The sequence below is a fragment of the Piliocolobus tephrosceles genome, chromosome 3 (genome assembly GCF_002776525.5).
Source record: "Piliocolobus tephrosceles isolate RC106 chromosome 3, ASM277652v3, whole genome shotgun sequence".
In the NCBI taxonomy this organism is placed as follows: domain Eukaryota; kingdom Metazoa; phylum Chordata; class Mammalia; order Primates; family Cercopithecidae; genus Piliocolobus; species Piliocolobus tephrosceles.
Window position 1 is genome coordinate 28,284,974 of NC_045436.1, and position 24,627 is coordinate 28,309,600.

General features: G+C 33.5%; 1 protein-coding gene across 3 annotated transcripts in view; it reads left to right on the forward strand.

Moving 5' to 3' along the window:
• The window catches only part of FSTL5 (follistatin like 5), a 1,059,117-nt gene that overhangs the window by 900,649 nt on the left and 133,841 nt on the right, over positions 1–24,627 (forward strand). For all 3 annotated transcript variants that reach the window (XM_031935303.1, XM_031935304.1, XM_031935305.1), the window contains exons 9-10: positions 2,738–2,899; positions 7,080–7,214. In XM_031935303.1, coding sequence (XP_031791163.1) covers positions 2,738–2,899; positions 7,080–7,214 — 297 coding nt within the window. The remainder of the gene's footprint in view (positions 1–2,737; positions 2,900–7,079; positions 7,215–24,627) is intronic.

Consider the following 24,627-nt stretch of genomic DNA (forward strand, 5'->3'; position numbering starts at 1 on the left):
TTGAGACGGAGTCTCGCTCTGTCACCCAGGCTGGAGTGCAGTGGCCGAATCTCAGCTCACTGCAAGCTCCGCCTCCCGGGTTTACGCCATTCTCCCGCCTCAGCCTCCCGAGTAGCTGGGACTATAAGCGCCCGCCACCTCGCCTGGCTAGTTTTTTGTATTTTTTTTAGTAGAGACAGGGTTTCACCGTGTGAGCCAGGATGGTCTCGATCTCCTGACCTTGTGATCCGCCCGTCTCGGCCTCCCAAAGTGCTGGGATTACAGGCTTGAGCCACCGCGCCCGGCCATATATATATTTTTTTTTTTTTTTTGAGGCGGGAGTGCAATGGCACAATCTTGGCTCACTGCAACCTCCACCTCCTGGGCTCAAGCGATTCTTCTGCCTCAGCCTCCCAAGTAGCTGGGATTATAGGGATGTGCCACCATGACCAGCTAAATTTTTTTGTATTTTTAGTAGAGACGGGGTTTCACCATGTTGACCAGGCTGGTCGTGAACTCCTGACCTCAGGTGATCCACCCGCCCCGGCCTCCCAAAGTACTGGGATTACAGGCGTGAGCCACTGCACCTGGCCAATACAGGGACCATATTTAAGTTTTGTCAATTCTCTTAGTAATACACTTTATAGCTTATTTTTCTGAGTCCAGGACCCAATATTGATTTGCATATTTTATTTATTTCTTATAACTCATTTCTTTTAGTCTAGAGTGTTTCATTGGCCTTCTTTGCCTTTCCTTTTTTATTCAGATAAAATCCACATGCCATTTAACTGTACCTAAATGAATCATGCAGTAACTTATAATATATTTACAGTGTTGTGTAACCATCTCCACTATCTAAGCCTAGAACATTTTTATCACCCCCAAATAAACCTCATATCCATTAAGGAGTGATTTCCCATTCCTCCCTTTCCTCAGTCCCTAGCAACAACCAATCTGCTTTCTGTCTCCATGGATTTGCCCATTCTGAACGTTTTATAAATGAATTAATATAATATGAAAACATTTGTGTCAGATTCCTCTCACTTAGCATAATACCTCCAATATTCATGTTGTAGAATGCATTAGTATTTAAAAATGCAGTAAAATGCATTTTTATTGCATGGCTGCATCATTTTATATTCCCTCCAGCAATGTGAAAGAGTTCCAGTTTCTCCACATACTCAACTAACAACATGTTATTTTCTGATTTTTGTTTATTGGTTTAAATAGCCATTCCAGAGAGTGTGAAGTGGTAACAGGTAGTGGTTTGGATTTGCATTTCCCTCTTTTTGATTTTTTTAAAAATTTTTGAATCTTTTCATGTGTTTATTAGCCATTTATAATGTCTTCAGTGGAGAAATGACTATTCAATTTTTTTGTCCCAAATTTTAATTGAGTTGTTGGCTTTTTAGTTCTGATTTGTAACATTTCTTTATAAATTCTGGATACCGTCAGACTTTTCAAATATCTTTTCCTATTTTGTGAGTTGTATTTATACTTTTTAAAAATAGTATCCTTTGATGCACTACAAAATCTAATATATTTATTTTGTTTTTGTTGTTGCTTGTGCTTTCAGGTCATATCTAGAAGAAACCATTGTCCACTCCTAGATCAGAAACATTTATTCAATGTTTTCTTCTAAAAGTTTATTGTTTTAACTCCTACATTTAAGTATTTGATTTATTTTGAATTCAATTGTTTTTATGGTATGAGGTAGGAGTTCAGGTCTATTTTCTTGCATGTGGTTTTCCAATTGTCCCAAAATGATTGAAAAAAAAATTGACCATCAATGTATATTTATTTCTACACGCCCAAGTCTGTTCCATCTTTGTGTTAGAATTGCACTGCTGTGATTACTGTAGCTTCATTGTATGTTTTGAAATCAGCAGGTATGAGCCCCATAGCTTTGTACTTTTTCAAGGTTTTTTTTCACCACTTGGGGGTCTCCTGTAATTTCACATTTATCTGAGGATAAGTTATTTAATTTCTCAAAAAAAAATGCAGTTAGAACTTTGATAAGAATTACCCTGTACCTTCGTTTTTCCTTTATTTGTCTTTGTCAACTTAGGAGTATGATCACTTTACCAAAAGCCTTTGCCAATTTGTACCATGTTACCAGTCAGTTCTTTCAATCCAGGAATACAAGGTGTCTTCAGATTTATTTCGGTCTTCTTTAAATTCTTTCAACAAAGTTTCACAGTATTTAGTATGAAAGTTTTGCATCTCTTTGGTGAACTTTATTCCTAAATACTTTATTTTTTGATACTACTGTAAATGGAATTATTAATTTCCTAACAGGCTATAATAAAAATATTTTATTTTCCTTCCATTTTATACTCATTCATTTATTTATATAACTGAGTTCATAGTTTTATTTAATTCCTCATACTCCCTTGTAATTACTAATTATTTCAGTGCTCAAATTGTCCCATATTTAGCAAATTGGAGTCTCTTTTAACTGGTTTTTGTATCCTTTTGGTATGCCTCATCATTCTTTGAGGACTTCTTTAATTTCTGAAACAAGGTATTCCAGGCTCACCTTATATTTTCCCTAGCAAAATCCCAGAATAGTTGTTATCCAGTTAACACTGGTACATTTCAGTGGATAATGCTATTTGGAAACTACAATCTGTAGAAATGTATAGCATCATTAAAATATATAATTTATTATTTATCTTATTGCAATTTTTGTTTCTTTTGAAAATTAAATAGAAAATATGAATCACTAATTCACTTTCTCTTTCATTTTTTCCTTTAGTTCCTCCAGTCATCCGGGTGTATCCAGAGAGTCAGGCTAGAGAGCCTGGGGTAACTGCCAGTCTTAGGTGCCATGCAGAGGGCATACCAAAGCCTCAGCTTGGCTGGTTGAAGAATGGAATTGATATTACACCAAAGCTGTCCAAACAACTCACGCTTCAAGGTGCTTTTTACTTGCATTTTTTTTCTCTTAAATGACCATGTTGAAAATTTATACTAAAATTTATAACATTATTTGGAAAATAAAAGAAAAATGAGTGTTGCTGGCAACAGAATGTCACAAACATGAAAAAAATGCTTATGTCTAAGAAATTATATGGGAAAGACTCTTTTAACATTTTAATGTTTTTAATAATAGTCTTGTCATAATGATTAATTGTGCCATTATTTTGGTGATAAGTAAAATATTAAATTATGTATCTTTAAAATACTTGTCCTGTGAATTATAGCAGTTATGCAGAACAGAATAATTAGATCCTTTCACAGAAATTCATTTCTGAAGTTAATTTTTAAATGTTTAAGTAAAACCTTGAATATGTATTATAGAGGATTTCAATACAGAATTTTTAATGAAATTTTTAGCATATTTTCTAAATGAAGGGAGAGATATCAAAAAGTTACTAAATGTTTTCCATTTACATTTTTTAAAGTTTTGTATTACATTCTAATATACAAAATATTGTACATATTCTAATATTCTAATGTGTAGACATGAATAAATTACTGTATATTAGATAATAATAATCCCAAATATGTGGAAAATAAACAAAACCAGGCAAGATTTGTAAGATCAAATCATTTAAATAGTCCAAAAGCAGTTGCATATAATATATTAATTATATTAGCGTTAAAAAAAAAGCACGGATTTTTTTTCATTGTTAGGAGTAACACACAACAGTCATTTTACTGGAGTATCTTCTTCGTGGACATTATAGTTCTTATTTTATGACTTTTCTTTAATTTATACTATTAAACATGAACATATTTTGTCACTTTATTACATAGAGTTCTATTATTATGCCACTTTAATAATGGATATATATAATTTTACATTTTTAAATAAAACTTTTTACAACTTTTACTTATTCTTGCAAGTCAACTGAGACATGTCTGTGAAACTGTCCTTAAACTTTAAAAACTTTAGTCCTAGAAATCACTAATGTGCATACATAGGTCAGACACATTTGCACACATATCTAGTGATTATCTCGAGAGGTCTATAATGTGAGAGGAGAAGACTTATATGATTAACAGAAATGAAATGAATAAAAATCTAAATAGCTTCTGACTTTGTCTCTTGTCCATTTAATAGCAATAAACCATATTATAAAAGTATGTCAAATTTTTCTCTCAGAAATATACATGACAACACATTTTTGAAGTTGTTACACTACAGACTGCAAAGAAATTACTGTCAGTTTTTACAACAGGGAAAAATAGCTAAAGTTTTATGAGGATATGACAAAAAATAAAAGGAGAGAAGAGATAATTCTTAGCACATAGGGGTGTAAAACTCCATGTGGCTTAGTAACTATTTAATTATCTACTTATTCATCAGATGCTTCTTTAGTGTTTGTATGTGAAGTCCAAGTCCAGACACTAATTTAATATCTATGGCAATGGCTGGGATAATATGTGAATTAGAGAGAGTAAAATCCCAAGAAAGCACAAATATTTTATTAACAGGCAAGTGAAGAAAATAATAGAAAGAGACTAAAATTCATCAAAAGATAGGAAACTAGGTGATAGTATGGAAGAAGAGAAAGTTAAAAATAAAGAATTCGACAATGGCAAATGCATAGAAAGGTCAATAAAAGACATTGATAAGTGTTTACTTTAAGTGATGAGCATGTTCTTGTGACATTTAGCAAAAACAGTATCAGTAACAATCAGTTTTCAATGTGTTTAGAAATGAAAAGGAGACAAGAAATACAACAGTCTTTTTTGCCCAGATTATGAAAGGAAAAAAAAAAAAAGGCAGTAGCTCCTGGTGGGAGGCTTAGAGCTGATGGAGATATTTCTTCTTGGATAACTCATCAATCTGAGAAAGTATCAGTAGGGAGAAATGAGAAGGATGAAGGCTGCAGGAAGAGTCACAGAAATCAATAAGAAATAAGGGGAGATTTGCCTTGGAAAGAAACAGAAAATTTCCTGTGAGAAGTAAATCAAGGTGAAACTAGGAACAGAAAGTTTTGAGGCTGCTTTCTGATCACTTCTATTTACCTCACGATTGAAAGAGCAAGATCACTTGCTGAGAGTGAAGTTACTATTATGATGGAAAACATCAAACAAAGTATATAAAGATTTGAAGTAAAAGTAGAGGTGGATATGAAAAGCATCTAACTGGAAAGGTCAAGTGAAATGAATAGCAAGTAGTTTTGAATGTCCTAGGAATTGAAAACTGTGAATCTGAAAATTATAAACTTGCTTATGCAATAGTCTCATAACTTACTCAAAGAACTAGGTGCAGGGACACCAGATGCAGAGATGGGTTAGCTTACTCTAGTTCTAGAGGTTAGGAAGGCAGATGTGTCAGGATGGTAAATAGATAAAGGGATTGGTAGTTCTGGCAATAGAGTGGCAACATCTAGGAATGCTAGATCACATAGGAAGAGAAAGAAAGACAATGGGACGTGTAGGTTAGGAGAACGTGTAAAAATATTGGGAGACAGCATTTTAAGAAAGAAGAAATTTATTTGATATTTCAAAACAAAACCCAGAGAATTTAGGCTGTTAAGTGTGTGGATCCTGAGAAAAAAAAATAGGTGTGATTTTGGAGGAGGCCATATCTTATATAAAACAAGAAGGTGAAGCAAATGTAAATACATTGTTTACTACCTATCTTTAGAGCAGGTTACTATAAACTAAGACCCACAGACCATATCTAGATAGCTGTCTGTTTTTTGAAATAAAGGTGGGTTGTGTTTTTGTTTTTGTTTTTGTTTTTGCTTTTTTTTTTTTTCCTTATTGTTGTTGGTTTGTCTTTAGAATACAGTAGCACTCATTTTTCAAAACATATTGTGTGGCTGCTTTAATGCTGCTATGGCAGAGGTTAGTAGTTGCACAGAAACTGTGTGGCCCACAAAGCCTAAATTATTTACACCTGGCCTGTTGCAACAAAATGAAAACCTGACAATCCCTTTTTTGGAGTAGTGATTCTCAATGAATGATGCGAGGAATGAGGGTGTGTAGTAAGCATTTGCAAATAAAGAAAGAAGTTCAAGTTATTCAAATGATTATCTCTCTCAAACGTCCACATCCACTGCCTCTCCATATCTCACATCCCTTGGGAGCTACTGGGCTCCTAGTGATGGCAATCAAGCTCTTTTCTTATTCGATTTCTACCCTTGTTTTCCCAAACCACACTGATTACGTTGCCTTCTACCTGTCACAGATAGTCATGTCCCATTCTACTGCATGTGTGGTTCTTGTAACTGAACAACATGAAACACACAGACACAACTATGTACACAAACACACACAGGCATGCACACACACATACACACAGAAAGAAAACAAAGAAAAAGAAAAGAAAGAGAAACTTAAACAAATGACTATAACAAACACTCAACTGCCGGATGTGGTGGCTCACGCCTGTAATCCCAGCCCTTTGGGAGGCTGAGGCAGGCAGATCACCTGAGGTCAGGAGTTCGAGACCAGCCTGGCAAACATGGTGAAACCCCATCTCTACTGAAAACACAAAAAAATAGCCAGGGGTGGTAGTGTGGGCCTGTAGTCCCAGCTACTTGGGAAGCTGAGGCAGGAGAATTGTTTGAACCTGGGAGGCGGAGGTTTCAGGGAGTCGAGATCGCGCCACTGCACTCCAGCATGGGCGACAGAGTGAGACTCTGTCTCAAAATAATAATAATAATAATAACAAGCTTGATGAATGGTGATAGTATACCTGTATGATTTAGCTCAGTTAATTACTCTTTGAAAACATCTTTCATATGTATTTACCTGCAAGCTAATCATATTGCTATTAATAGATTTCTGAAAAAGCTTAGGCGAATGTAAGTTCTGAATATTATAAGTAAATATATAACTGAAATTATACTTATCAATATGAAATACCTCATATACAATGTAGAATATAAGAAATGAAATGAAACATAAAATATGCATTTGATATAGAGTATTGGGCTGTCTTATAGAATGACAGCACGGTTTATGAACACTTGTATGCTTCTGGAATAATTTTTGGCATGCCTTCAAAGTGTGGAAGTAGGAAGGGAAACAGTTTAATTAGGACAAGCCAAGAGAACTGTTTGACTGTGTAATCAGAAAGCACTGTTCCAACACTGAAATTGTAGTTTACAAGTTTCATTTCCCTTCTTTTTCAGCAAATGGCAGTGAGGTTCACATAAGCAATGTGCGCTATGAAGATACTGGAGCATACACTTGTATCGCAAAGAATGAAGCAGGAGTGGATGAAGACATCTCTTCTCTTTTTGTGGAAGACTCTGCTAGAAAGACCTGTATGTATTGAACCACCCCCCGCCAGCAGACACACACCATACTCAACATACATTTTTACAGCTTTTTTTAAAAAGTAAAGGCACCAGAAAACTGTGAATTGCACAATGCATTATAACAAATAGATTTTATATGTAGGAAGGATAAAAATCTTGAAATACTAAAAGCAGATTTAAAGATGAAAAAAAGTTGTGAAATTTTCATTACAACACTAGATTTTATTTTTTTGCAAGTACATATGGTGTTTCAGGTCCTGTCTTCCCATTTGCTCTTGGAGGAATTTATATCTCTTGCAAAATCCCTCTCCTCAATTAAATGTGAGGAATTCAAGGCCCCCAAATGTATCCAACGTGTATCTTCTAGGTAGAATACATTACTTTATTTCTTTTCCTGTCAGTTACATTGAAGTCACTGGATTAAGACCTGTACAGCATCCTTCTCTACCGAAGGTTCAGTGGTAACTGCCACTCCAAGGCACGTGATCACTGCCCCGACACAAAAACCACACTGTGGCTGTTCTTGGTTTAGTGCTAAAAATCCTTTGCCATCATGGTTCATGTTGTCTGATTGTCTCCTGGAGTTATACCCAAAATGACTTGTTCTCTTATATTTTCTTTAATTACTTGGCAAAAGGGATACAGATAGGTTGGGGATGCTGAGGATGGATTGCTTTTTATGATAGCTGAATTGTTTGGAGTTCAAACTACTATTACAGCATTTATCAAGTGCACTCTTTGCAAGCAAACAAACAGGCATTTTCTTCCCTTGGTCCACATATGCCACAGTGTGACTGTTTTGGGAGAGGGTCTGGATGTTCTTGAAACGACTACTTGCCTTGCTCTCTGCTCTTCAATCCGACTTGTTACGCTGCTATTAATATATGCTTTGCAAGAGTCTGATATTATTGGACCCTCTAACTTGACAGGCCCATTTTTCTGAATCCAGTGTTTGAACAAGGTTAAAGCATTGACCCAGCCAGTAGTCTTCCTATTCTTTCTTAAGTCACTTAGTCCATATTGACATGAGTGGATCCATTGAGAAAGAAGGACCTTACCCAGGTCCCAACTACTAACATATCATTATCTTCATTTTTTCTGGTTAGGACAACCATCATTATAAAGAAATATTTAAAAAGGAAAGTTTTTAGGTAGAAAAAAGAAAAAAAAAAAAAGCTGGATTTAATGGCCTGCATAAGGTCCACCATAATTCCTTTATTCCTTTTATGTGGTACAGCCAATACTAAGTTGGAATTCACTTTCTGTGAAAAATTAATTTTAGGTGACAAGGAATTAAAAATGTTTGCTTTCTTTGTCCTTATGATGATGTTTGTGAAACAGATTTTAATATTAACTCTATATTCTTACTGTATTTTAATGTTTGTCATGTACTTTTAAATTTATTTCCCTAGTTACAACAGTAAAACACCTAGCCAAAGCTCCCTTTATCAACTATCATACAACTTTTTAGTGTGTGAATTCTAGGAAAATTTTAGGAGAAGATTTAATAGGATTAAATTTTCAACAAGGTTTAAATCTTGTTGAAGCAAAAGTGCCCGTTTAAAAAATAATGATGCACATAATTAAAATCAGGACAATACTAAATAAGTAAACCGAGTAGAATATTAGCAACTGCGGGAAAGTATAAACAGGAAATGTAATAATGTAATAATAATATTATGTAAAAATGTAATAATGTAATAACTTGACAGAAGATATTTCCCTTGGGATGCCTCCTAATAGTTAGATTCCAGAACTCTGTATAACAAAAGAAAACCAAAATCTGGTGGATTTCATAGTAGTGAAAAATTACCACCTTTTGTAACCCCCATCTTAAGGATTGTGGATCTGGGTTCTTTTCTAGTAATTTTGTGGAAAGAGATCAATACTAGATATACATGGCACATTTGTATTTTGGAATGCTAGATATTTTCCTTATTTTTTATTTTTTCAAAAATTTCCAATTTTATTATAAAGAGTGCATGTGCAGGTGTGTTACATGAGTATATTGCTTGATGCTGAAGTTTTTGGTACCAGTGATCACATCATCCAGGTAGTGAGCATAGTACCCAATAGATTGTCTTTCAGCCCATGCCTTCTTTCATACCTCAATCCTTTAGTAGTCCCCAGTGTCTCTTTTTCCTATCTTTATGTCTATGTGTATTCCATATTTAGCTCCTACCTATAAGTGAGAACATGTGGTATTTGGTTTCTGTTCTTGCATTAGTTCACTTAGGATAATGGCCTCCAGCTTCATTCATTTTGTTGCAAAGACTATGATTTCATCCTTCTTTAAGGCCGCATAGTATTCCATGATGTATGTGTACCACAGTTTCTTTAACCAACCCACCGTTTATAGGCACCTAGACTGATTCCATGTCTTTGCTATTGTGAATAGTGCTGCAACAAACATGCAAATGCATGTGTCTTTTTGGTAGAACGATTTATTTTATTTTGGATATAAACCCAGTAATGGGATTGCTGGGTCAAATAGTGCGTCTGTTTTAAGTTCTATGAGAAATCTCCAAAGTGCTTTCCACAGTGGCTGAACAAGTTTGCCCTCCCACCAACAGGATATAAGCATTCTCTTTTCTCCATAGCCTTACCAGCATCTACTGTTTTTTGAGTTTTTAATAATAGTCATTTGGACTAGTGTGCGATGATATCTCATAGCAGTTTTGATTTGCATTTCTCTGATGCAAATCAGAGCGGTGATGTGGAGCATTTTTCATATGTTTGCTGACCATTTGTATGGCTTCTTTCAGTAAGTGTCTGTTCTTATGCTTTGCCCATTTTTAAACTGGATTATTCGATTTTTGCTTATTGACTTGAGATCCTTGTAGATTCTGGATATCAGACTTTTATTTCTTGCATAGTTTACATATATTTTCTCCCATTCTGTAGGCTGTCTGTTCACTTTGTTAGTAATTTCTTTTGCTGTACAGAAGCTCTTTAGGTACTCTTGTCAGTTATTATTTTGTTGCGATTGCTTTCAGGGACTTAGCCATAAATTCTCTGCCAAAACCAATGTGGAGAAGGGTATTTTCCACGTTTACCTTTAGAATTCTTATAATTTAAGGTCTTACACTGAAATCTTTAACCCATCTTGAGTTAATTTGTGTGTATGGTAAGAGGTAGCGGTGCAGTTTCATTCTTCTACATGTGGCTAGCCAGTTATCCCAGGACCATTTATTGAATAGGGAGTCCCTTCCCTGATGCTTTTTTTTGGTCTCTTTTGTCAAAGATAAGATGGTTGTAAGTGTATGGGTTTATTTCTGGGGTGTCTGTTGCATTCCATTGCTCTTTGTGTCTGTTTTTATACCAGTACCATGCTGTTATGGTTACTGTCTCCCTGTAGTATATTATGATGCCTATGGATTTGTCCTTTTTCCTTAGGATTTTTTGGCTACTCATGCTCTCTTTTGGTTCCAAATGAATTTGAGGATAGATTTTTCTAATACTGTGAGATATGACATTGGTATTTTGGTAGGGACATCTTTTAATCTGTAAATTGCTTTGGATAGCATGGCCGTTTTAGCAATATTGATTCTTCCAGTACATGAGCATGAAATACTTTTCCGTTCATTTGTGTCATCTCTGATTTCTTTCAGCAGTGCTTTGTAGTTATCCTTTTAGAGATCTTTCACATCATTGGTTAAATAAATTCCTAGATATTACATATATTTTTAGCTATTATAAATGGAATTGTGTTTTCAATTTGGTATCAACTACAATGATATTGGTATATAGAAATGTTGCTAGTTTTTGTACATTGATTTTGTATCCTGAAACTTTACTGAATTTGTAAGTTCCATGAAACTTTTTGCAACATCATTAGGGTTTTTTTTTTTTTTTATGTATAGGATCATATTCCCAGCAAAGAGAGATACTTTGACGTCTTCTTTTCCTATTTGGATGTATTTTGTTTCTTTCTCTTGCCTGATTGCTGTGGGTAGGACTTCCAGTACTGGGTTGAATAGAAGTAGTGAGAGTGGGCATTCTTTTCTTGTTCCAGTTCTCAAGAGAAATGCTTCCAGCTTTTGTCCATTCAGTATGATGTTGGCTGTGGGTCTGTCATGAGGTGGTTCTTATTATTTTAAGGTATGTTCCTTTGATGCCTATTCTGTTGAGGTTTTACCCTGAATGAATATTGGATTTTATCAAAGGCTTTTCCTGTATCTATTGAGAGATCATATGATCTTTGTTTTTAATTCTATTTATGTGGTGAATTACATTGCATATGTTGAACCACCCTTGAATTCAGGAATAAAGCTTACTTGATCATGATGAATTAACTTTTTGATGTTCTACTGGATTCAGTTTGCTAGTACTTTATTGAGGATTTTTGCATCTGTGTACATCAGAGATATTATCCTGAAGTTTTCTTTTTTGTTGTTGTTATGTCTGTGTGAGATTTTGGTATCAGGATGATGGTGCCTTCATAGAATCAGTTAGAGAGAAGGCCCTCCTCCTCAATTTTTTTGAATAGTTTCAGTAGGATTGGTATCAGTGCCTTTTTGTGTGTCTGGTAGAATTCGGCTATTCATTCTTCTGGTCCAGGGCTCTTTTTGGTCAGTACATTTTGTATCACTTACTTACTCAGTTTCCAAACTTATTGGTCTGGTCAGGTTTTCACTTTCCTTCTTGTTCAATCTTGAAGGGTTATGTGTTTCCAGGAATTCATACATTTTGTCTCGATTTTCTAATTAATGTGCATAGAGTTGTTCATAATAGTCTCTGAGGATCTTTTGTACTTCTGAGGGATCATTTGTGATGTTATCTTTGGCTTTTCTGATTGCACTCACGTGGATATTCTCTTTTTCTTTTCCTTCATTAATCTAGCTATTGGTCAATCATTTTTATTCTTTTAAAAAACAAACTCTTCCTTTCATTAATCTTTTGTAAGGACTTTTGGTTCTCAATTTTGTTCAGTTCTTCTCTCATTCTAGTTATTTTCTTCTATTAGCTTTGGAATTGGATTGTTCTTTTCTTTTTCTAGTTCCTCTAGGTCTGATGTTGGATTGCTAACTCGAGGTCTTTCTAACCTCTTGATGCAGTTGTTTACCACTATATACTTTTCTCTTAGCACTGCTTAAGCAGCATCCCAAAGATTTTAAGTTGTGTCTCTATTTTCATTAATTTCAAAGTTTTTTTATTTCTGCCTTAATTTTATTGTTCACTCAAGAGTTATTCAGAAGCAAGTTTTTTAATTTCTCTGCATTTGTGTTGTTTTGAGAGATCTTCTTGGTATTGATTTCTATCTTCTTTGCAATGTGGTTTGAGAGAGGGCTTGATATTATTTTGATTTTTTTGAATTTATTAAGACTTGTGTTACAGCAAAGCATGTGGTCAATCCACCTGCATATGAGAAGAATGTATATTCTGCGGTGATTCGGTGGAGTATTCTGTAGCTGTTTATTAGGACCCATTGGTCAGTTGTCAATTTTAATCCATAATTTATTTGTCAGTTTTCTGCTGCAGTGATCTAATGTTGTCAGTGGGGTGTTGAAGTCCCCCACTCTTATTGTGTGTCTGGAAATATATTTTCAAAAATGCCAAAAGAACCAATCAAAGACCCATTAGTAATAAATATACTCTTCTTATTTTTCACTTATTAGGAAATTATTGACTTGTATAAATCTACCAAAAATAATTTTGGAGATTGTTTTCAGTAGTGATAGGATACAATTTTTAAATGAAAAAGCAAATTGTTGTAACAGAAGAGTATAAATTTCTTTTTGCAAAATTTGGATTGGAATCACGCAACACCTCTCTGATGTGGCGGTACTACATGACTCTCTGAGCTTTAGTTTTCTTATCTCTAGTATAAAATAAATACTAATACATCAAGATATTTCTGTTTAGATATTATGTATAAGGCACTTGTCATAGTGTGAGACATAAAGTAGCTCTTCCTCTGACTCATATTTGTTTTCTAAAAAAATTTCTTGCTGCTAAAAACATTGACGAAAATCTATTCCTCAAAAGCCTAGAAAACCCAATAATTGCTAGAAATCAGAGTTTTATAATAATGCATATAAATATTGATAACATAGCTATAGGTAGATATGAGTATGTGGGGCATCTATTTTTATGGATTCAGATATGAAATATTATCTCTTAACATTTAAAAAATGGACTCCACTGATTGAATATACATTTTAATATTAGTGTAGATATTAAGATACTTTAAATAAATTTTAAAATCTTTTTTCTAGAGTTCACTTTTGTCACAATCAAAGTAGAAGCTACACTTTAGTCCCCTTTACATTGAGTCAATTTATACTTCTATTATATATTTGAGAATTATTCTGTAATGCATTTTTCCTCTGTTTTTGAAAGATGCAGAGGAGAGAGGTATTGAATCCCATGTAGACAGCAATAAAAATGGGGAAAGATTTGTAACTTTGGGGGCAAATGACACAACAAAGACTTACTTTGTTTGGATACAGCTTCGGAGTAATCATCCAGCTATTTTCTTCATAATAGAGAGCTCAGAGTAGTATCAATCAAATTTTTTCCTATACTACATTTGCCAGAAATATGATACTATTGAGAGAACAATTCATGCAAAGCATCATATGGCTAAGGAGTTTGTGTTTTGCTTCTACCCTAATCTTTGAAGTGGGAAACTTTGACTTACAGTGTCTAACTTTGTCAACAAATATCAGTGGAAGTTTTCTCATGTGAGAAATTGAACTACAAAAAAATATGTGCTTCAAAATAATATACTCTACAGTTACATTAGGGATAGGTTTTCATAACTAAGATTTAATAGAGTGATATACAGGGAGAATTTAAATGCAAAGAACAGTAGAAGTGGACCATAGGGGATTGTGTGGTTGCTCACAACAGGGAGTAAGAGAAGATATAAATTATGTAAAGGGATTTAGATAGTGGTAACACATTATTTATTCGAAAACGTCTTGTACATAGCATAAGCACTTGACACATTTTCATTCCCAAGGGAAGTCAATTCTCAGGTAATAATGATTCATCCTCAATATGAAGGTAAATAAAAAGTGGTGTGAACATAAGCTTCTATAGAAAGCTTTTAAGCTACCGGCTGCATTAAGTGCTAAGAACCGACTGACTCACACGTTGCTATGATTTTAGTAAGGAATATGATTAATCCAGCTGTTTGAGAGTATCAGAGTATGTCTAAATATACTATAATAGAATTTTATAGTCTAAATATAATAAATATACTATAAGGCTTGATACACCGTTTTTAAATTATTGTCACAAGCAGTTGGAAATATTACCTTATTGTAATAATTCTTACTTTAGAATTAGCTCCAATAAATTAACATTAGTTGGCTGTATGTCTAAAAAATTAATATTTTGATGGTTCGTAATTTATTATAAAATACAACAATTTGAAGATTTTTTAAAAACACATTTCAAATGGCTAAAGTCTACAAGATTATTTGAATAAATAAATTATTTAAACAATATTTACATAAGTTAATAATTATTATTAAAATTAAATAAGCATAATTGCTAATACTAAGATTTAGCAATATTGTAAAATCCAGCCATTTGTTTCCTACTATCTTGAAAAGAAAATTTGAAAAACATATGAATGGTTATGAGGTATCTTCCTATTTCAGAAGTAGAAGAAAGGGTCTTAAAATAGATTAAAATGTGGTCTTTTTACCTATAAAGATAGCATGAATATGACTATCATAAACTTTAGAAATAGAATAGATTCTGATAACATAAACAAATTAATTAATCTCTTTAGTCTTCATTTACTTTCTATTTCTATAGAATGGGGAAATACTTCGAAAGGCACGTTGCATGGATTTAATGAGATCACTTATGTAGGATCTTACTAATCTCTACAGAGGCTAGCAAGATAATATAAACAGTTGAATAATATAGTCTATAAAGAGCTATAAATGAGGCCATATGCAAAAGTCATTAATTAGTAATTATTTCTAGACTCAACCAATATTAGGTGCAGCAGTCATCAGATTAATAATCGTTTTGTTTTGTTTTTGCACTCAATAACTGTGAGATAGGTGGAATAATAACGTACACCAAAAATCCGTAAAGATAAAGTGCAGACTTCACAGCCTGGAAGGATTTTATCCTGATAGACATGAGCTAAGAGCTAGAGTCAAATAGAATCAAATAAAAACAAACATTTATGGAAAAAATAAATCAATGTTTAAAAATATTAGTTTTCATATATTTTATTAAATATAATTCAATAGAGGATATATACTAATTATAATTTAAATCAGAAATTAACAATTTGTATTTCTTTTTGAAAAGCCCCAAATTACTTGTTTAATATTTGATATAGACATTTATGTAGCAATAAGGTCATTATGAAATAAAATGTCTTAAGATGAAGAGTCATGTCGAGGTTAACCATGCTTGATAAGCATTTACTATTTTATAAGCTTTAATTATTTATAATAAATTCCAATATTCATGCTTATCAATTTGGCCAATGTCATTGTCACACCCTGTGAGGTAACTTGTTCTGTAAATCTTTTCATCTTTTGACCCAGAACATACTGAAAATACCTGTCTTGTGATTTCTATATCTGAAGACTATATTTTTAAAATAATACCCTTCAACGTCATAAAATAGATCTGTTTCTAACACGTTGCCACTTTTTTGCACAAAAGCAGAGCTTTCTTATCTAACAAGATGCTATGTGATCTGAATTTCACTAAATTGACAGGTTTTCAGCAGCCATAAACTATTGGGCATCTTCATTGTCTACACAACAAGATAAGAAGTAATGCTTTCTTATTTTGATCTATTGCCTAAATTTTCTCCACAAGGCATTATATACCTTTAAAGGACCCCCTATCTCATATTACACAATGCCAGTGTGGCTAATTTATTTTAGGATAAGTTGACAATGGTGATGAAATTTTATTTATATAACTTTAGGCATGTGGAGTGAATACACTTACACATAGCGACAGTGCTGAGTATACAATCTCTATGAAACTTAAAAATATTTACATACTAGCGTTGTATTGCTTGTGTTCAGGAGAAAATGTTAGAACTCTCTTTGAGGTTTTATAATTCCAAAGGCTTCAAACCTAGTTAATTCTTTAACAAATAACTGTGTTCTTAAGTTTAACAAAAGTAGAATTATCATTGCTTTATGATTCTCTTAGTGTTCTCTGTTGTAGGAATTCGGTCAGATAATGGCATAAATGTTCAAAGAGTTAACGAAACAAATATATCTTTGAAATGCCCAGACTCTGGGGTAAGGGGGTGAAGTGGGGTGTTTTCTTAAAGTTTTGTGAAGTCAAATTTATGCCATATATTTTTATTAACTGTGTGCCAACAGCCCGGATTATACAACTGTGTTTCCTTTGTCCTGTTTACCCAAATACCTGAATTCTGATAAAGGCTGACTGTGTCTGAATGAGTCAGATAGAGTAAGTCAGACAGTTTGATTATTGTTCTTCCTCCTTATTTGCTTTATATCCAAACTATATGTGCATTTTATATTTATGTTAAATATGAAATGTTGTTAAATAGGAAATGTCTTTAAAGATATTTTTCTATCTCATGCAGTAAAATGGTAGGCTTATTTGAATATCTTTCCCCTAAATTGATGTACTGTCTGTTTAATACATATGGTCATACTCAACTCTGGTATAAAGAATAATACATCCTTTGGAAACTTTCTACAGTAGTGAAATTTTAATAGAATCAGATTATTAATGAATAAAATATTTCTACTTTTATTTCAAACATGCCCTAACAGGTCAAAATGTGTTTGTAAATATAATTTCTTACTATAAAGTAAGGATTCTGTGTGTGTATAATATACATAGTTCAGCCATTATCATGCAAGTTATAATTATACTGATATTAATGTCAAAATGTAATTTCAGAGTTATGTTTCACAATGCAAAATAAAACAGCAGAGGACCCTGTATGATTAAGATTAAGAAGTTGTAATCCTAAAAATTTGCCTAAAGTTATTGTCAACACAAATAACTGACAGAAACTCATTATCATAAATAAATAAAGTCAACCCCCCCAAACTAGCCTGTAAGTTTAAGAAGGCATTTCAAAGACAAGAAAAAATGAAATATCACTATGAATTATGTAAAGATGCTAATCCTCATTAATTATGAAGAAAACATACCTTAAAATAATAGAGAAATATCTAAAATAATAGAGAGTGCTATTTCACATCCACTATAATACCAAAAGTTAAAAAGTTGCATACTACCAAGACTTGGTGAGATATGAAAACATAGGAATTGTCCTACATTGCCAGCAGTAGTATTCGTTTTACTGCCCTTTGGAAAGCATTTTGGCATTGTCCGTTAGAGTTAATTTTGCCTATGCCTTGAGAGCCAGCAATCTCACATGTTAGAGTCACATTAAATTCCCATACATACAGAAACTGTTTAGGAAGAACCTCCCATGGATTGAATATTTTGCTGTATTTTTTTTTTTTGTATTTGAATTGAATATTTGTGTTGAACCAAACTGATTTAATTTCATGCATATACTTTGAAATGGCTATAATTATTTGACTTCTGTAATTCAAATGTGTGTAAAGCTAGTTACCTTACAAAGTAAGTGAATACCAAGGGAGTATTACCCTTGACTTAACTATTTCTCAATTGTACATTAGAAGAGAGTAATTTACATAGTTTAGAAGGTGACTAAGAGCTTTTATTGTTAGGAGAAAAAAAAATTCTGCAGAGAAAAATGGGTTTGTTCATTTATGCTTTCACCTTTTAAGTATTTCCTGAGGAACAAAGAAACAGGTGGCTAGCATGTGGTCAACACTGAATACATCAATTCTCTATTTTCAGAAGGTCTTGAAGTCCTTCTTTCAGAAAGAAAGTTGAGTGCAGGTAGGAATGAAGAGCAACAATAATACATAGTAGAATAAAATAATTGCTGTTACATGCACATAAGCTAAGTGAGATGAGACTGCAGACACAGAAACAAGTAGTCTCTACTGAGGTAATGAACATTGAGCTGATCTTTGATGGTTGTAGTGACACTTCCATAGCTGGAGATTTAAGAGAATATCAAGCCTAGGAAAGCACCAGGACATTTTTTTTTTTTTTTTTTTTGAGACAGAGTCTCGTTCTGTTGCCCAGGCTAGAGTGCAGTGGCATGATCTTGGCTTACTGCAACCTCCCCCTTCCAAGTTCAAGCGATTCTCCTACCTCAGCCTCCCTAGTAGCTGGTATTACAGGCGTCTGCCACCACCTCCGGCTAATTTTTGTATTTTTAGTAGAGACGGAGTTTCACCATGTTAGCCAGGATGGTCTCGATCTCCTGACCTCATGATCCACCCATCTTGGCCTCCCAAAGTGCTGGGATTACAGGTGTGAGCCACCACGTCCAGGCCAGGAAATATTAATACATGGTGGGTTTGGTTAACTTTGTGTAACATGATTATAAAAATATTTACAATACTAGACGAGAATGTATTGTGATGTACAATCTGATTAAGAAAGACATTGAAGTGTATGAATGAAAAAAAGCCAAATTAGAAAACATATACAAGCTATATTTCTCTGTCAATGAAAAGAGTCAAACTCTGTAAAATATTTGTAGATATTTATTCTGATCTAAATATGAGTGACCATGGCCGTGACACAGCCCTCAGGAGGTCAAGAGAACATGTTCCCCAGGTGGTCAGGGTACAGCTAGGTTTTATACATTCTGGGGAGGCATGAGACGTCAATCAAACATGTTCAAGAAATACATTGATTTGGTCCAGAAAGGCAGGACAATTCAAAGTCGGGGTGAGAGGGGTGGGCTACCAGGCTATATAGGTAAATTTAAACATTTTCTAGTTGTTGGTTGAGTTTGTCTAAAGACCTGGGATCAATAGAAAGGACTGTCTTGGTTGCGATAAGACGTTTTAGAGACCAAAGTTTTACTATGCAGATGAAGCTTTTAGCTAACAAGCTTCAGAAAGAATAGGATGTAAAATTTTTCTTACTAGACTTAAAGTCTGTGTTGACATTAACGTCAGAGGGTTATAATGAGGCATGTTCCATCCCCACCTCCCATCATGGCCTGAAACAGCCTCTCGGGTTAAATTTTAAGAGTCCTGGCTGAGGAGGAAGTCCATTCAGATGGTTGGAGACCTTAGAATTTTATTTTTGGTTTACCCTTCAAAGGTAAAAGTTATTTTCTACATATTCATTATTTAGTTTTTATCCTGGAGATACCACAATAAACATTTTTATGCTGGATTTTATTTTTTACATATAGTAGGCATTTGAGTATTTTATTTATTACCAAGGTAGGTTTAATTCAAATTTCAATTCCCAGCAAAGTTTATAAGACAAATTGTCTTGTAGTTTACTATTTAATCTTAAGGGGAAATATGATTGTGGAAACTCATTACACCATGATGCTGGAACTCAGTTAATATGGGTTTTCAATTATCTTCCTTTATCCATCTATTGAATATTATTTTGCACAATAGAATTTCCTAAAAGATAGTGTTACTTGGCTTATCAGCCTATGTGAACTTCCAGGAATAAAAGCAGTGCATTCACAAAATCTCATTTTTCATAGTATATGATTATATCAAAATAAAGACTAAATTATGCCTTAGGCCTCTTATGCCTTATTAAATTATAAGCATCAAATTGGAGCAAAACTGACACTGGAAAGAACTTACTATAATAGATAGAAGATAATCTGCTGTCTGTTTTTCATGCCTTTGTGGTTCACTGAGCATCCTTTCCTTCCTGCCTATATACACATAAGATTGGTACAGGTTTGGCCAGAAAGACAATTTTGGCTACAGAGCCTAACCTGAAAATATTTTGTGAAGTACTTAAAAGAAGTAGATGTTCTGCTTGTCAATTTACTTTTAGAACATTATTATCTTACTATACCCTATTTTGATTACTCTCTTATACTTTTTAACACGTGCTTGCTTTATTTTGCTTCTGTATATTAAGCTATTTTAGAAATTAACTTGATTAGACACATTTATACAAGTGAAATTTTAGTAGATCCAATGTTCTAAAATACTTGGCAATGTCTAACACAAAATGAGGACTCCATAAATGTTTCTTCTAGTTATCATTATTGTTATTATTCCAGGTCAATGATTATTAGCTTTAAAATTTTCTCAAGTGTATTAAATAGTGGATAAAACATATTCACATGGATAAAAATAATAGCACAATATTCTAGATATAGGATTATTTTAGAAAACATGATAAATGAGATTTTTTATGTTTATATTTAATGTAAAAATATTTTAAACTTCAAATATTTTAGGAATCATTTATACTTTAATTAGCACTATGGCAATTGACTATTTGACTGTTTATTCTTGTATCTAGGTATTATTTTACAATGTCACATTCACATGAAACGTTTCATCCTCAAGTTTGAAAAACATTCTCCAAGAGCATAATATCTATAGTTTTTTAAAATCTGATAATTATTCTTTGCTGTCTGTCTTGTATAGTAAGTGTGGGAAAGATATGTTTCCAGGAAATGTTAGTAAAAAAAAAATTATATATATATATATGCAATATATATTTTATTAGTTATATATATTAGCAAAATATATTTTTATTAGTAAAATATATATTTTATTACTAAATATATATACTTAATCAACATTACATAATACAGGAGGAAAAGCCTTTTTATATCCTATTATCAAAGTCTTGCTTGACCACGTTTTATTTTCAAGAGTGAGCAGTAATTAAAGTTTACATGTGTGTGGAGTCTCTGTGATATCAGAAGGTGTCAGCTGGAAATGCTCTCACATTTCAGTGCCTACGTTCATTCTTATCACAGCCACAGTTGGCTACACGGCTGCTACTTGGCCTAATTTTCTTGCTATCTCTGTCACTTCTCTGCTGAGCATCTTTGACCCCATTCTCTTTTTCTCTGTGCCAATAACTGCAGCTGCTATCTGTTGCTTGTTCTGCCCTTGTTTCAGTGTTGACAAAGGAAGGAAGAACAGCTGGCATCGCTCTGTCTTATTAATATAGTAACCTTATTGTATGGGGGTGGGGACTGAAATGAAGGGAAGAGAGAGGGAAGGTAGGACTAGGGGAGAACAGGCATATTTGTCATATTCCAGTATGTGTTTCTCCATTGTAGCAATTTGAGTTAGTGAGACAGCTCTTAGTAGGAGCAATAATGTTTCAAACAAAGAAGACAAGAAATGATAAAATAATGTTGGCAGTACCTCCAAATTCATAACCTGTTTTTCTTTGACCAGGCTTAGATATTGATGTTACTTTTCTATGCTTTAATTTTTCCTTCTAAACTAAAGAGAAAAATTGTGATTCTCTAACTGGTTTACAGGCACTTAAGAATATAAAGAAGACTTAAGGCTTGTGACAGAATAGAGATTTCAAATCAGGTAGCATTATGACCAGAGGATTTAATGTAGTAATATTAATGTAAGATGCATGTGAGTAATTACAGGAAAAAAAAAACACTGTGGATGACTTGAGATATTTTTATAATTTCAATATTTTCCTCTCTCTTTAAAAATATTGAACTGATTTGTAATATTCAAATCAGCATCAGTTTCACTTAATTCATCTAGCAAGATAGGCAAATTATACTAACTACAAGCCTATCCATCACATTTTTTAGGGGAACAGATACTGTAAGTGGTAACCCTGAAGAGTTGGGATCAAAACATCCAGAACTTATTATGTAATTTTAAGCAGAAGCTGCCATTCCCTCCCTACTAATGCAAGTAAAACAAGGAGATTAGTGTTTTTTGAGTAAGTGCTACTTTCAAAATTAAATCACAGAGAAGGAAAAAATATCCAAGGATAAAAGATTTAGAGACACCCCAGGCTGAAGATGAGTTGGCTGGTGCCAAATACTTTGATTCAACAGGATGACTTAACAAATAAATAAAATAGCAAATTGATTCTACAATTAATCCATCTTCTTGGGATCACCAGGATACATTTTAATTCAAGATCCTAAATTCTGCCATGTTTAAACTTTGATTGTTTATGAAAGAAATTATTGTTTTGTAATTCTTCAATTTTTGATATCAAAATTCTTACAGCATAATGCAGATGTCTGGGTTCTCTATCACAAACTTGTTCAAGAACTAAGATATATTTTAAGTACTTTAAAGAAAACTTCAGTTCTAGGTTAGTTTTTCCTTTGTTCCAAGCACATATAATTAGTTGATATGGTAGAGTATAGGATGTCTTTACTCCTAGATGTCTTCAAAGATAAGCCAATTTAGTTGAATTATAAACTATGTATTTACCCAGAATACCTACATAGCAGTGTATACAATATCTTTGATGTTTTTTGTTATAATTTGTAATTTCCCTCACAAAATATCTAGCAATTTTTATCCTGATAATAAATATTGTTTTAAAGTAGTCAATTTCCTTCAAATATGGACTATTTTATTTTATATTATAAATACAATTATATTTATATGTTAACCTTATATATATTATATATTTCAAATACACTTAAATAAATATTAAACAGTGAGGAGCTCAGAATATGTAGTAGGAATAGTACATATTGTCCTTTAAACAATAATGTCCTTTAAAAAATTTTTGTGGTGTATTACAGCAACTTTAAAGAAAGCTTTAAACCTTTACCATCTTAATTTTTTTCTTGAGCGTATGCTAATTAATATCTAAGTACCCTCCTACTTCTCTAATGATTCTATTCTCTGCAGTGATAAGGAGAGTTCTCATATAGCCCTAACTAAAGGTTAAGGTGTACTTTTTTTGCAATGTTTTATTTTTGATACTTTTCTATTAATTTAGCTTTATATGTATGATCATCTTGAGTTCCACCTAGGATATATATGGCTGCATAACCAAGATCTATTGAACAACTGATTATGTGGCAGGCAGTTAATATAATCATTTTATTTTTAAATTGTCTTATCCCTATGGTATATTTTCTAAATGAAGAAGTTAAACCAAAAACGGAAGTTACTTTTACTTTGCTTGCCACATACTTAAAATGATACAGTATGAGTGAGTCAGAAGGCAACATTTCTTCCCTATTTATCTGCAGCTAATTACCCACTATTCTTTTATTATGTCACTGTTTATCATTTATTATGTAAAAAAACACACTCATTTGTGTGAATAATTATCAAAATCAAGTCACTTTCTGACAGTGGTAGGCTTAGTATGTATATATAATGAGAAGCTTAGGTGTTGCCAATCTGGCTAGGAGGATGTTAGCTAGAAAAGTTGTTTTGAAGGTTATGTTTTCTTATTAGCAATTTCTTACTCTAAGACTATGGTGTCCAAGATTAACTAGTTACCATCATCTCCTGCAATACACACCCTTGCCGTCTCTTCCCACATTGAAACAGTAAATGTCTCTATCATACATAAAGCAGGATGGAGGTGAAGGTGAGTGTCTTCTGACACCAGGTCATAAAGGGCATTATGGCCTCTGCCTCGATTTTTTGGATCACACATTCTGGGAGAAACCCATTGACAGAATGTGAGGACACTTAAGCAGCCTTGGGCAGAAGTCCAGGGAATAAAAAACTGAGGCCTCCTGCTAACCACCAGCACCAAATTGCCAGTCATATAAATGAGCCCCTTAAGAAGTGGATCTTCCAGCCGAAGACAAGCCTTCAGATGAATGTAACCTCATGAAATACCCTGAGCAAGAACCCTCCCAGCCAAGCTATATTCGGGAAGACCATAAATGTTTATTGTTGTTTTAAGCCACTAAGTTTGAGACAATTTGTTACATACTATGATGTAACCACTGCATATTTTCTGTTTGCTTGGTTTGTCATTGGAAGGAAGGAAAGATGGATGTTGTTTTTATTTGTTTATTTCTGTGGTGGCTTTAGTCTTTTGACTTAACAACAATTCTTATCTTGTCGTGGATTCAGTGAGACTAATTTGATTGTCAGGAGTAGACTTATATTGTTTGATTAAGTAATGGATTATTTGAAAACTAAGGTGAACTTGAAACTGGCAGTGTGAAGCAGTCAGAGATGCATCCACATTCAGAACACGGAAACCTGTATTACATAGACAACTTCTGACTTTTCTTGCCTCTCTCCTGGGTTGCGTGGACTCTTCTTCCATGTCATACCTTTTTGAGTCACAAGTTATCATAGTCCTGACTATACCACGCTATCGTGCCTGTTGCTATGCATTCTTAATGCTTCTGTTCCCTCTGGTCTCTGCTTTTCAGGTGTCATTTCTTGATTCCAGTTGCCTCCCAGAAGAATCTGATTATTGCATCTCATCACTTTTTCAAAATTAAAGCCACAGTTTTCTGGCTAATTTCTGTATTGCATGCCCTAATGTAAGCCAGGCACTACAGCCTAATTAGCTTATGTTAGGACATTAGGTTAAAACCCTGTGTGGTCACAGGGGGAACCCATCTTCAATTAATTTCCAAAGAATGACAGGCTCATTTGAAAGTGGCTTT